This window comes from Pelecanus crispus, chromosome 1 (genome assembly GCF_030463565.1).
Source record: "Pelecanus crispus isolate bPelCri1 chromosome 1, bPelCri1.pri, whole genome shotgun sequence".
NCBI lineage: Eukaryota > Metazoa > Chordata > Aves > Pelecaniformes > Pelecanidae > Pelecanus > Pelecanus crispus.
The window spans coordinates 211,904,084-211,918,092 of NC_134643.1; the positions used below are offsets into that span (position 1 = coordinate 211,904,084).

General features: G+C 42.0%; 1 protein-coding gene across 2 annotated transcripts in view; it reads left to right on the forward strand.

Annotated features, from left to right (window-relative positions):
• Positions 1-242: 242 nt before the first annotated feature.
• The window catches only part of TRPC6 (transient receptor potential cation channel subfamily C member 6), a 114,622-nt gene continuing 100,855 nt past the window's right edge, over positions 243-14,009 (forward strand). For both annotated transcript variants that reach the window (XM_075711193.1, XM_075711197.1), the window contains exon 1: positions 243-385. In XM_075711193.1, coding sequence (XP_075567308.1) covers positions 243-385 — 143 coding nt within the window. The remainder of the gene's footprint in view (positions 386-14,009) is intronic.

Here is a 14,009-nt window from a genome sequence, read left to right on the forward strand (position 1 = left end):
CCCGCGCCGAGCTGCGCCTGGCCTCCGGCGCGGCGGGCGGCGGCTCCCGGGGCGGCGGCACCGGCCGCCACAGCAGCCCCCGGCCGGGCGCGGCGGGGCAGCCCCGGCCTCCGCGGGGGGACGCGGCGCTTGCGAGGAGGCAGAGCCGCAGTGCCGCGCGCCGGCCGCTTCCGCGCCGCTGCCGCGGAGCTCTGGGGGAGGCGGCGCGCGCGCGGGCGCGGGCGCCTCCGCCGCGGGGCAAGATGAGCCAGGCGCAGCCCTACGCCCCGCGGAAGAGCAGCTCGGCGGCGGCCGGCGCCCGGCGGAACGACAGCCAGGACTACCTGCTGCTGGACGCGGAGCCGTGCGAGGAGAGCGCCCTGCCGCCCTATGCCTTCTACCCCGCGTGAGTCCCGCCGGCCGCGCCCGGGGACCCCCCCCCCTCCCTCCCTCCCCGCGGGGAGCGGGCCGGGGCGCCGGGCTCTGCCGGAGGGGGAGCGACGGCGGCGGGACGGGGGCCGGCGGGCGGTGCCGCTGCGCTCCGGCTGGGGCAGAGCCCGCGGCGGGGACTCGGCCGCCTTCCCTCGGCTTACCCCGGTGCAGGGCGGGGTGTCGGGGCTTGGGAGAGGCGGGGGGGCAGCGGCAGCACCCCCGTGCCCGGCTGGCAGCGGGCTCCTTGCTCGGCGCAGAGCGGGAGGGAGGCGAAGGGGGCTGCAGCTCGCTTGGGGAGCGGCGCGGGCGACGTCGGGTTCGCTTCAAACTAGCGGCGTCTGACGGGTTCGGTAGAGTTACGGAAATTTTAACTCCTGCGGTCAAGTCTTCATAAAACCACACTCCTTCCGTCGCTGCATTTTGTCACAATCATGCAGCCGCCTGTAATTTCATTCTCTACGTTTTGCCGGATAGTTGTTGTGGAAAGTAGGGTGTAAGAACGTACGCAGTAAAAACTAAATGAAACGCAAATGATGAAGGGTCCAGGAACGGCGATTTTTAACGTCCCGGTCAATTGACATTCAGCGTTGACAGTGTCCCTCCGGTTATGGGCTGTCAGCATGACTTCTATAATTACCACCTGTTAATGCTTCTGAGGAAAAGCTATCCCACAGAGGGGGAAAATGGGTATTAAGCGATGCAAGATGAGCCCTAAGATCTCACATAATTAGCAGAAGATGTGTGCTTTCTTTTGTACAAATTGTATTTTATTGCTTAACTGGTAAATTCCAGTTATCAACCTCTCCTAGTTTTTGCTGTTTTATCTATGAGAGACTTACCCGCCACTTACCAACTACCTGGATATAGGAAAGCAATAACAGTGATGAAACTGGCAACACTTGCAGTGATTATTTATAAACTCAGCTAAGAACAACCAGAGTTTTCGGAATTTGCTGCTGTATTGCTATTACTAAGTGTCTTTCTAGAGTACTAATTCAGTATGCTCATGTAGCTCTAAGAGCATACATTATTGCACATTGGACTTAAACCTCATCTGAAAAATATATGAATGCATGTGTCTAATGAATGCTTTCCGAAGAAAAACCTCATGATGAGGTTTCATCAGGGACTGGTTCTGACTAGTGGACTTCAGTTTTGAACTAATATGGCAATTCTGAAGTTCCTTTGCTGTGTGCTCAATTCAGAATGGTTGTGCAGCTACAAGACAATATAAGATCTTGCATAAGTGATTCAAAGCATCTCCCAAAACAAAATCTGCAGGGTCTGTGGGGTGTACACTTCGGCAATATAAGCCTGTGCTAGTGGCTTTTGGTCCAGCACACAACTGTGGAGATTGCCTCTTGTCATCTCACAGTGGTGATAAGGAAAGCCTACGTCCTAATCAGGTTGCTTTGTAGAACTAGGGTAGCACTAAATGCAGGAACTTATCTCCAATTATGTCACGTCAAGGCCTTAGATGACTGATTCTGTGCTACAGGTAGGTCCAGGGCCCTGGAGTCCGTCCCTGATGACGGATATTTCCATCAGTCTTTGAGAGAATAGACAGAAGCTACCTGATACGTCCGGCATGTATAAATTTGAGGAATGTGCCCCTTCTCAAATGTATGTAATCACTACTAGTAAAGGGTGCTTTAGTGGGCAGTGCTTGTTTTTTAGATGCATGCTAAGCATGGGAAAGCTGTCCTTTGGGGCTCCTCCGGATGTGGAAAGGAGCCATTTCACAGGGACCTGTAGACAATGCCTACATGCAACCGCTGCAAGGACTTTCTTGGCTGGCAGAGGTGAATGCAGTGAGTATAGGCTCCTCCAGGGTGTGGTGATTACTAAGCAGAGGTTTTGAATTTTCCTGCCTAAATTCCACCTACATCATGTTTTAGGTACATTTTTCAGATCTGTTTTTTCAGCCAGAAGTCATTAGTTTTACTAGTGGCTTTCATATGGCCAAGAACATAATCAGATGGCCCATGTTCAGGATATACTGTTTATAATCTTTGTCATCTACATGCACTAAGAATACTTTTCTCTACTTTATTTGAAAATCCTCAAATGACCAGTATTTCCTGATAGAATCAGGAATCATAGAATCGTTTAGGTTGGAAAAGACCTTTAAGATCATCCAGTCCAACCATTAACCTACACTACCAAGTCTACTCTAAGCCAATCGAGGGTAGACTAGACTAAACCATGTCCCCAAGTGCCACATCTACCCGTTTTTTTGAACATTTCCAGGGATGGTGAGTCCACCACCTCTCTGGGCAGCCTGTTCCCATTCTTGACCACCCTGTCCATAAAGAAATTTTTCCTAATTTCCAACCTAAACCTCCCCTGGCGCAGCGTAAGCCCATTTCCTCTCGTCCTATCGCTGACTACTTGGGAGAAGATCGCTAACTACTTGGGAGAAGGATGTTATTATGGTAGGGAGTATTATATGAATCTTACCTTGTATCTGTTGAGTCATAAGGTCTCTGGAGGTCCCGAGGATGCTGCTGATGAAGGGCCTGCATTACCCTGACAGATAAATAATGTAAAATCAGTATTTCATGTGCTGTGAATGTACTTGGAGTCAGTGTGCATGTCTTATCAAATCTGTCCATACATGGTTTGTCAGTGTTTATTCTTTAGCTACTTCTCCAGAAATGTGGCAGCTCAGGGAGCTGGTCGTGTTGTCAGGTGCCATATTTTTCCTTGAAGTCCTTGTATGAATCTTTGGGGACCATTTGATTATAGTCTAAACCATGCGGTTTGTACGTCTGTCCATTGAGATAGAGCTACATGTCCCTTGAGATTGAATGGTACGTCTGCGCTTAAATGTCAACACAAGAAAACAACCCTCCAGACTTTGTGTATTAAAATGTTTTAACTAAAGCTACTTATATTTTACTTCGAGTATTTCTTGGTACATCCAATTGCTAAGGGTATTTTTTTCAAACTAACGGGAAAATGATAGGCATCATTTGCACGTGCAAAAATGCCCCAAGAACATCTTGTGTGATGGTGATTAATGCAGAACAGTAATGCAGAGTACAGCTGAGGTCCAAAAAAAGCTGAAGTGTACCTCCTTTTAAACATTACTGAGAGGGTAACACACTTACTGGTGTAATATGGCATGTGACCGTCGCTTGAAAAGTAGCCTGATACCAAGGAATAGTTTTCCTCAAGTGGCGATTTAGTGCTAATGCTGATGTTATTGCGTGTTGTTTGTAGAACATGTTTTTCATGCGTTGTTTTGTGACTGCCTTTGGTGTAGTGGCTGGATTCTAAAATAACCATTTTAAGAGAACTATTTCTTGTATTTGTAGCTAAAGCCCTAATCCATCAAACTACTACTTTAGTTCAGTGATATTACTCCTGAGCCTTGATATAACAGCAAATAATTGTCTGTTTAATAAAAGACACTGAGTTTGCCCTTTTCTTCCCCATATGATTTTTCAGATGATTCATTAATTGTAAAATAGCGTGGTCATATTAGAAATCAGAATAATTGTCAGTGATCAGTTCAGCTGGCTTGATGTTGTGCCAGTGAGCTCAGCAGCTCTGATTGGGTTATTCTGTCACGTTTAGGCTGAGGCAGTATAGTGCGCTTAAATATTAAATTACCCGTAAATTAGAAAAATATTTGAAGTACTGACCTGTCACTGTTAACTGACTCTGTGAGTAGCAAGGGACTTGACAGACTTACTCATATATTTGAGGCTTTCTTTGAGGTTTCAGTACTCGTGCTTAACGATGTGCATCATATCGAATGTGTGTCAGTGTAGTACCACTCTTTCTGAAGATCAGCTTTACTGTGTCCGAGGTAGCTGCTACCTCGGACAGTTGCAAACAAGACTTCAGCAACCTTGGGCTCAGCAGCCGTGCCAGGTAGGGTCACACAGTCTTTTGGCAGTAAGTGGATAAGACTTTTACCTTTATTTACAGTATGGTGCAAAATAAAATTCTAGTGGGATTTTGTGCTGAAAAATCTTGCTTTTCTTTTGAATTCAGAACCTTTGGTAGGAAAAACACAGTTAGGCTATCTGCAGAATTTGTAATTAAATGGTTTCCAAAAGGGTACTTTTTACAGATTTAATAATTGTATTTTAGAGATGATATGCAAGTAAACACTTTCTTTCTAGTAGTCCTCTTCCTTCTAGTCATCAAGTCTGGCCCCTAATGTATCAAAAAATACATTGTGACATACATGTCAGAAGGTTGCCTCCTGAAATGTGGATACTTCCCCCCTCCCGCCCTCTTGTGCAAGTATTTCACTGGCAAAGAGCCCAGTTTTGTAGTTTAAAACAGGATGGAAAGTGCATTTTAAGGTCTACGCACAAATCCGAGTGCTGATGTGCAGTGGGATTTGAAAGTGATAGTACTTACATATAAACTTCCCTGCTGAATAACAGATTGTCAGCGTACTAAGCTAGTGAGAATACACTAATTCAGTCAGACATCTGGTTATATTGCTTATTATTTATACTTTGAAAAATTTTGCATTGTGAAAAATGTATTTTCTTATACACGTGAAGAAGGACAATTATGCATTAAAATGTCAGTTGTAAAGTAAATGATGCACACAAATTATCAGATGAAAACAAGGGAAAAAGGGTTCTGATGTGCATAACTGTATTGAGACAAATTATTCCTCAGCTTTTGTGGTTTTCAGATCAAGTGTTTCTCAGCACTGTCAGACCCAATACATGCTTTAAAGCCCTTTCTTTGTTAAATAATATGTTTAATAATTTCTTTCCTGCCCGCAAGATAACAGTTTCTGCTGTTGGCATAACATCGTTTTTATCTTCAGCCTCAACTAACTTGCTTGAAATGACCTGTAAAATTATCTTCCAGACTCTTCATTGGACATAATCTCTTCAGGGAGTACTGTGCGATGTGGCAGCTGTGTTTCAGATTGCTAGTCTCTTTACTGAGATGCTATATCCTCTGAAAATACATTGCAATAGTTTTGTTGACAACAAAAAGGTGGAATAGTTAGTGTGGAGGGGTGTGATTTCCTTTTATAGTTTAGTGGACGGAACACTTTCCTATGAATTAGGACTAATGGATCTACTTCCTATTGGGCACAGGAAAAAAAATCATGTCTGGATCTCTCATGTTCTGGGTGACTGAATTTAATCCCCGAAGTCTTGGGTAAAAGAACATCACCATTATTACCAAGCCCCAGAGAATCCAGGTTTTAGTTCCCTCTGCATTTCCTGCAAGTATCTAGAAGAGAATGCTTCACTTGGAGCTAAAGATACGCTTAATGTTGAGTTCTGCTTTTTTTTCCCCTAAATACCTTTTTTTTTAATGTGAATGAAGAATAACAAATAAATATTTTGTTTTAAATCAAAAGGGAGTACATTTATTTTGATATTTCAGCCTGACAGGTTAATTTTAGTAAAAAAAAACAACCAGTCACATGTTCTGATGTTTCCTGCCTCATCAGAAATGAGGAAAAAAGAAACTATAACCGTATTTTTTTGGGATAAGACATTCAATAAAGGTTTCTTTTAAAAGAGCGGCAAAGCAGACCGACTTTACTTCACATTGGAGAGCTGAGGTCTGTTGCTGGTGTCTACTGCTTTAGCTTATCCATGCAGCTCAGTCCATAAAGCGCATGTTACTGGCCACGGATCGGTGCTGGTTTGGTGGTCTTCAACACGCTCTGTGCGTGCACATCCTTGGGGCAGACTCAGTATTCTGTAGATTAAGTTTTCTACCAGATCATTTTATACTTTGAAGCTGTTTGAAAAAACAGTGAGCTTATGCAGAAACTGGTACGCAGCCTGAAAATTACCTCTCAAAGGTGAACTGAACCACATATGTTCATTTTTGGTGAAGACCTGCGGGATTTGTTGGGTTTAGTTGTTAGGCACTTTTGTATTCACTGCGTATGCCCACTAATTTAGCAGTGAACTTCCTTTGCTCAGCTACATTACCTGAATGGTTGCCTATGCTAATACTTCATAATCGATTTTGCTTGACCCATTGCATTATTTCTGTAGGTTTATTTACACCCATTCTTAAGAAAAGGTTATATTTGTGGATCACTCTTACGTAGTTACTGAACGAATGAAAGTTGCCTCCCTGTGGGACCTAATTTTATAAAACTGGAAGCTTTCCATGTAAATATAAGTCATTTGTTAAATTTGCATGAGGAAGGTGGAGTAGTGATTAAGAAATGTGTGGGATATATATGGCATACTTTTCACTGTAAATGTTAATAACAAGTATGTTCTTTGTCAAACACCCTCCCAGCAGCATTTGCCACCGCAGAAGCTAAAGGTTATTATAACTGGCTACTTGAAGAATTCCTGCCAACTATCAGTATCCCCAAATAAAGGTGACTTGGCATGGTGGGTCTGCCTCATCATGCTGTGTTTAGACTTCCCAGCTCTGCAAACATGAGCAAAAGAATATTTTGGCAGTTAAACTATATTAATCAAATTCTTTATAATTTGGTTTCATACCTCAAACTGTGTTGCAGTGCAAAGCAATGACTTAGCAAAGGGCTTCAATCTTAAAGTGCTTAAAATGAGTCTTATGTACATGTTTGTGCACATACTCGTGAGTGTAGACACTCACACGCAGAGCCTGCTCAACAGGAGGCTTAAAGGATTGGCGTTGATAAGCAGTATTTAAATGTAAGTTTCGATAATTACATGTGGACAAAAAGCTTAGTGGCAATTAAATTACATGCAGTTTCCTCTGGAATGTTTTAACATTTTTATCTTTCAGTAGAATGGTTATTATTTGTTTAGCAGTGACAACTTAAATACATAATGAAGTATACTATTTTTAGCGAAAATAGAAGTTATGGAATATAATGTGAAGATGACTAATTAAAGTCTGCATTTAATTTTCTGTATCCATTTCTATACAACTACGCTTTTTCATACCATTAGTACAGCTGACAGTGCAGCTTTATTGTCCCCCCTGACCTAATACATCTAAATAAATGTTTGTCAATATTTTAAAAAAAAAGCAAGCTTTGGCACTAGGGGCGAAATGTGAGATTGGGTACAAGAACCTCAAAAAAGTGGAGTAGAAGAGGAACTGCATATCAAGAATTGTCATTTTAGGTGTGTTCTCAAAGCTATGTGGGAAGTGTGGATAGCTTGTTTTCTGCAAGAGTTGACTGCAATTTCCTTTTGTTTATAAAAAGGTACTAATTTGAACAAAATGGCGGTGTTGTGGATGAGGATTTACTGCGTGAAACCTTTGTTGTGGATGGGCCACTTTTAATGTGGAATAGTAGTGATGAAATAAAAATGACAAATAGTAACAATAATAGTAATCACGAATCACCAAGAAGTAGATGTGATGCCCGCCTCTTCGCTCAAACATTCCTTCAGTAGTGCCCTTAGTCACACAGCTGTTAATGTTCTCTCTTATACATCATTAATTAAAACCAAAACCAACCTTGCCCACTGCCAGCTCAGAAGAACGTGACTGGAGTTCTTTTTTGCCCTTAGCAATTGATTGAGTACTGGTTTTGATGTCAGTATTTACCTTAGTGAAGAGATTACAGGACTGAGGGGTTTTAAAAATTATTTAGTGTCTGTGAGGCCTTCCCATGCTGGTAGACAGAAGGATCATAGAATCATAGAATCGTTTAGGTTGGGAAAGACCTTTAAGATCATCCAGTCCAACCATTAACCTACACTACCAAGTCCACACTAGACCAGTCAAGGGTAGACTAGACTAAACCATGTCCCCAAGTGCCACATCTACCCGTTTTTTGAACACTTAACACCAAAAGATCACATTTGATGCAGATTGGATTTAAAAATACCCCAGAAAACAGTACAGATCACATGGTCTGTGAGATGCAGCACTAGCAATTTTACAGAATATTCAGACTGGAGAATTTCCATGAAACTTTGCTGCTTTGTTACCAAGTCTTGAATGAAACAGTGCATCTCTTACAAATGGTACCTCATATTCTTTTGACTTAAGGCCTGGTCTGTTGAAGGTAGCGGGAGTTTTGCTGGATAGCCGAGGTATTTAGCAGGTTCATCTTACAAATTGACCTCAGTTGTAAATGACCAGCAGCAGCCGCCCCTCCTGACCGTGTACACAAATAGCTGTTACAACAGTCTTAGGCTTCGCTCTGTTGCGGTACGCGGATAGTTGTGCACGTGGCAGGTTGTAATCCCTGAGCTGCACAGGAGACCTCATATATTTCTAATCAGGTGCTGGTTAATTGCTGCTAGTAAGCACAAACTGCTATGGCGCCAGTTGAATTGTTACTTTGAAAAGAGAGGACCTTGATTTCACCACGACACGTAGGGACCCACCACATGCAAGCAGGCAGCGTCCAACTCGGAGCTGGACAGCAGCTAGCCTGAGACTGAGGAGGTGTTGAAAAGACTTGGCAGCCACAGGCGTCCTGGTTCCTCCTGAAAACGTTTTTACGCACCGTGATCAGATTAACTAGCAAATAGGTATGTGCCCGGCAGACTGACAGGGTGGACTACAGTGCGGGTCTGTTGCCTCCCATCATCTTCTGTCAGCACTGGTGTTAGTTCAAATGGACGTTTGGTTGTGCTGATTTTTCTCCTGGCTCAGTCTGGGTTTCTCCTGTTGCGCACATTGACTGAATTTAGGACTGATGACTGATTGCTTAGAAGCCTTTCAAAAGGGAAGATTCCCTCATCTTTGAGGAGTGATTTGTGTTTTCTTTCTCCTCTGTAATGTTTTTGCCTGTGGTGTGCAAGCTTCAGCTGTTCTAAACGTGATTTTTCTCCCCTTTTTTTAGAACAGTTAGCCAGGTCAGACTGCTAAACTTTGTTAGTCCTACTCTGTGTACACGTCTTAGGCCTGCCAAGTGGTAACAATCCAATACTTGGCACTTTTTGTAAGTGCATTGCAAACAGACGCGTTGCACGCAGTCCAGCTGTCAGCCTTCCAGCTGCTGGGTGCTTGGCAGCAGAGAGCGCGGTTCTTACAACAGCAGTGTTTTAAATCGCGGATTGCATCACTTAAACACCTCTACAGCACCTGGCGCATTGCCGGGAGAAAGTAACAGTGGTACCACCGGTGTGAATCCAGGGAATACTTTTAACTGAGGGTGCAGCTTGTGGGAGGATGCTTTGGAAACTGGCATCGCAAAGCTTGGAAGGTCTGCGCCATTGACACTTGTGCCGCAAACGTCACGATTACCGTTTCTCTGCTCGTCGTGGTGTGGGGAAGCGCCCTCCCCTCCCCAAGTGCCCATGCGCAAGCCGAGTCAGACGTAGCAGAAGCACGCTCCTGAGTGGGGGCTCGTGATGGGGACGGTGTCTGATATGTCTGATCACGTAGCAGTGGGCTCCTGCACCTGTCCCACGTGAAACAGCTGAGCTCGAGAGAGCTGTGTGTTGCCTTGCAAACCCAACCACACAGGGAGCTTAGTGCCATGAAAGATCCAGATATTAGTTAAAATAGTGGATTGTAGGATTTTTTTTCCGAAGCATTTGCAGTATGTGCCAACTTTTACAGTCACGTTCTGTGAGTTTCTAACCGTGTTTTGTGATTTGTGTGGGATCAGAACCGTTGTATTGATTTTTTTTTTTTTTTTGGGTAATCCTTTCAAAAAACGCAGTGAGCTTCTTTGAGAATTGTTCCTAACTAACTGTTTTTCATGATCGAAGACTATAAATTTTCCCTTCTGTTTTGCGATGCAATAATTGTTTTTCCATATTAGTTTAGTTCCACTCTGCTAATCTTTGTTTTTATCCATTATTTCCTTAAGCTAATTTAAAATTAATTTCAATTTTCAAATGCTTTTTAAAATTCATTAATGAAATATCACATGTACTAGAAATTTCTAGTTTATTATCTTCACTTGCTAAGTTTGTTGGATTATACATGAGTTGAACATTTTTTTTTTTTCTTGCTAGATTTATTAATTTATAGTTAACTCCAGTAAACCCAAATATATTAAGTAGAGAAAGAGTTTGAAATGGTAATTTAAAGGTTATAGAAGTGTTATTTTGGGCACATGTGGGAGAGGAGTCTTTTTAGAAGTTTATATAAATGTATATAGTACTAGTGGTGCTTACTCAAAGGGAAATCCCATGCTTTGAGAACTCTCAAGCTACTTTTAGCTCTGAAACAAAGGATGAATCCGTATGCTCATGGATCTTCCTGCACCATGTCCACTGCCTGGCTTTTGCTTTCCTCTGTCCTAGTGGGAGCACATGGACTAGGATGGTTCCTCAGATGGTTTAGGCTCTGTGTAGGATCAACATATTCCACTGTACCAGGGAGGTGAAATTCACTCTGGTGTGGTGGGATTTGCAGTAGAACTTCTAAAATTTCCATAGAGACTTTTAAGTTCTGCTCTCACTAAACTATCTGACAAATTAGATGCAAAGAGCAGGCTGCTGGATGGCAGCATGACTCTTGGGCTCTGTAGCTCTTCTTCTCCTCTCCCTTTAAGAACTAATTTCTCAAGACAGTGTTTGAAGACTGCTGCTTTCATAGCTTTCTCAAGTGAATCTTAGAATCATACTTCTCCCCTTACAAGGTACTATTTTGTTTTCATCTCTCTGTAAGTGTAGAAATCTGACCTGAAAAATGCAACAACCGTTAACAAAAATTGGATGGAAGTGTGGTAGTACTAACAAAAGTTAGTTAATACAACTTCATTTTCAGGTAGTGGGGATGGGATGGAATTTTCCAATGATACTAGATATTTTGTATGGCATTACATTAGCATTCTCATTTCAGGATGTTAAAAACTAAACATTTTGTAGACCACTGCTAACAAAGAAGTCAGCAATAGCAGTATCTCCGGAATGTCTGCAGAATGAACCACTGCCTACAGTATGAAGCACTAGAAGTTAATGTTCTCCACTTTTCTGCAGGAAACAATTTTAGAGGATTAAGTCAGAAAGCTATTTAATTGTTTAGCAACATCTGATGTAAGCACATTGGTAGGTAAACAGCAACTGGTCTGACAGTGAAATTTCAGCACTGCTTTGTATGATATAATAATAATGATCTTACCTAATAAGTTGATACATAAAATATACACTATTTCTTACCGCATAGCCACTTCCAGCCTAAAATGAGCAGCAGCGTTTAATACGTAACAGGAAGGGAAACTTAAAAAAGAATCTAGTCAGGGATTCACAGAGACAGCAAGGCTAATGCCTCTAATCTTAAAAGCTGTCTGAGGATCTTTAATGACCTGAGGTTTCTATGTTAATGACTTTTACATCAAATCTGAAAAACAGCAGAAATTTACCTAGTTATCAGTGAGAGCATTGATAACGCCTTAAAGGGAAAGAATATCCTTTGTGGATTAACCATCCTTAAATGCAGGATTTGTGACATGTCTCCATGAATCAATGAGGAAGGTGCTGGTACAGGGGTAGCAGCACTGCTGGGTGTCTCTGTGACTTTTCTGACCTCTGGCTGTGACAAGACTGTCTTAGTCCCAGCATGCAAATTTTGATATCTCCAGAAGGTTATAAAAAACATGGAAGTACACAGCAAGGAAGGGGAAATAGGGGGACTCACTCGGGGGGAGATATGGGCTATGGGATATGGGCTGCTATCTGGATTTCCTTTTCACTGAAGCTCGAGTAGGGGGTGGGAGGGATGGTGCATGTCCAAGTATCACCCCAAAGACAGCATGCGTGCATACAGGAAGGTACAGAAACTTGGAAGCACTCCTGCTGTTAGTGATGTATCAGCAGCTTCAGATTGCTTCACGTTCCTGAGTTTTACTTATGCTGGAAGCAGGTTTCACGAGTCGTGAACTTCTAGGTCAGGTCCTTGGTATTGCATATTGTGGATCAAGCACAGTAGGATTGACGGAAACTCCACACCCATCCATGGTTTGTTTCCAAATCCTATATCCTTTGGTAAAAATGTCAGGAACTTTACCATCTTCTTTTGCTTTTGAATTAGATGTGGGAGTTGAGGTTGAAAGGTGGAAATCCTGCTGGTACCCGCTTTCATCTCTGTGGTGGTCTTCAGGCTTTTCCCCTTTTTGAAGACTGACGCTGGGGTGGCAGGAATGGCAACAAATATAGGAGATGCCGAGGGGTTTGTGTGAAATGAAACATCCAGCCTGACCTCGTCGTCTGGGCTCCTTTTGTAGTGTGTGGAAGAGACAGGCCCCTTTGGGGGCGAGTTCATCAGCTCTGTTTCAGAACTGGCTGAATCACGCTGGCGACTAAAACGTTGTGGAAGGATTGTCGATGAAGAGCAAATCTATATTCCACAACATGCGCTGACTTCAGTAGAATTTTTGTTCATATGCCTGTGGAGAATATTATCCTGTCTTCAATATCCCTGAATGTATGTTTTTTGTCCTGTGTTTCACTGTTTGTATTGTAGTGTATATCAATGATTGTTAATTTAAATATGGAAGAAAAGATGATGTATTTCAGGAACAGACTATAGAAATGAGAAATGTGTGATACACAGTGAAAACCAGCTGTAATTCTTTGACTAAGGCTGAATTCAGATGTGTATATATGGATGGATTTTCCGACCTTTGGCTACTGAACTATACAAAATTTAGATTGACAATTTTTTTTGAGAGAAAATTTTCAGACAATTAAGAGGGACATTTTGCATGTTAATCATCTGCACTGCATTAGCGAACAGAGACAGGAAGAAGAACATGATATATAGGCCCTAACAGCTGTATCTTTTAGCAAAAGGATTTTTGTTTCAAATCTTAAATTAAAATTTGAGCCAAGCAATTAGAGCGTAGTCCTTCATTTTCATTAAAAGCTTCACTTACAATTTGAAAAAGTATTAAATGTGATTATTTTTTAAATAAATTGTAATGGTAGATTCCATAAGCATCACAAAAGATTTTGCAGAATTTTAGTTCCTCTTTCCTAACTTTCAGTTGATCAGCATGGATAAAGTAATATTGTTAGTGGTGATGTAACTTTATTTTAAAATAGCATGCAGGCTAGTACCTTGGTTGTAAACAAGAGAATGTAGCTCAGTTGTAAACCAGATTTTGCTCTGCAATTATTTAAAATTGTAAAACATTAACTGCATAAAATTTGCATCTAGTTTACATAGAAAACAGGAACATTTTCTGTTCAAGAATGAATGAAAGTCTTCATTTTCAATATCTTGATGACCTGAATGTTCACCCAAACTTATTTTCCTCCATTTGCAAATTATTTACATGTATATTGGTTTTTCTTTCAAGTGGCTAGCGATTGACCCTAGAGTTTAAGGAAGGATTCTGCCCGCTACTAATCATAGGGTAGCATGCCATTTTCTCCTCAAGGCTGAAAGACACCAAAGATAGAAGTCTCATTTAGAGACATGCGGAAAGTTTTGGAGAATCAGAATTGCATGAGAGATGCAGCAGCAAAATGTCTCTTCTGAGTGAGATGTAATTTCTGAATATTTATTACTTTATCTGGAATAGTTTTTTTTTAAATATATCAACATTATATTGGGAGAGGAGGAATGTTTTCCCAAATATGAATTACCAGCCAGACAGCCCCTGGGCAGTGGCACAGTACGGATGGCCAGTTTTCATTTTAAGAAATATGGAGCAAGATTTGGAGCGCTGAATGCTGCCTGAAAATTCAAGTGCATCCTTCTTTGCAAGCTCACAGGTAGAT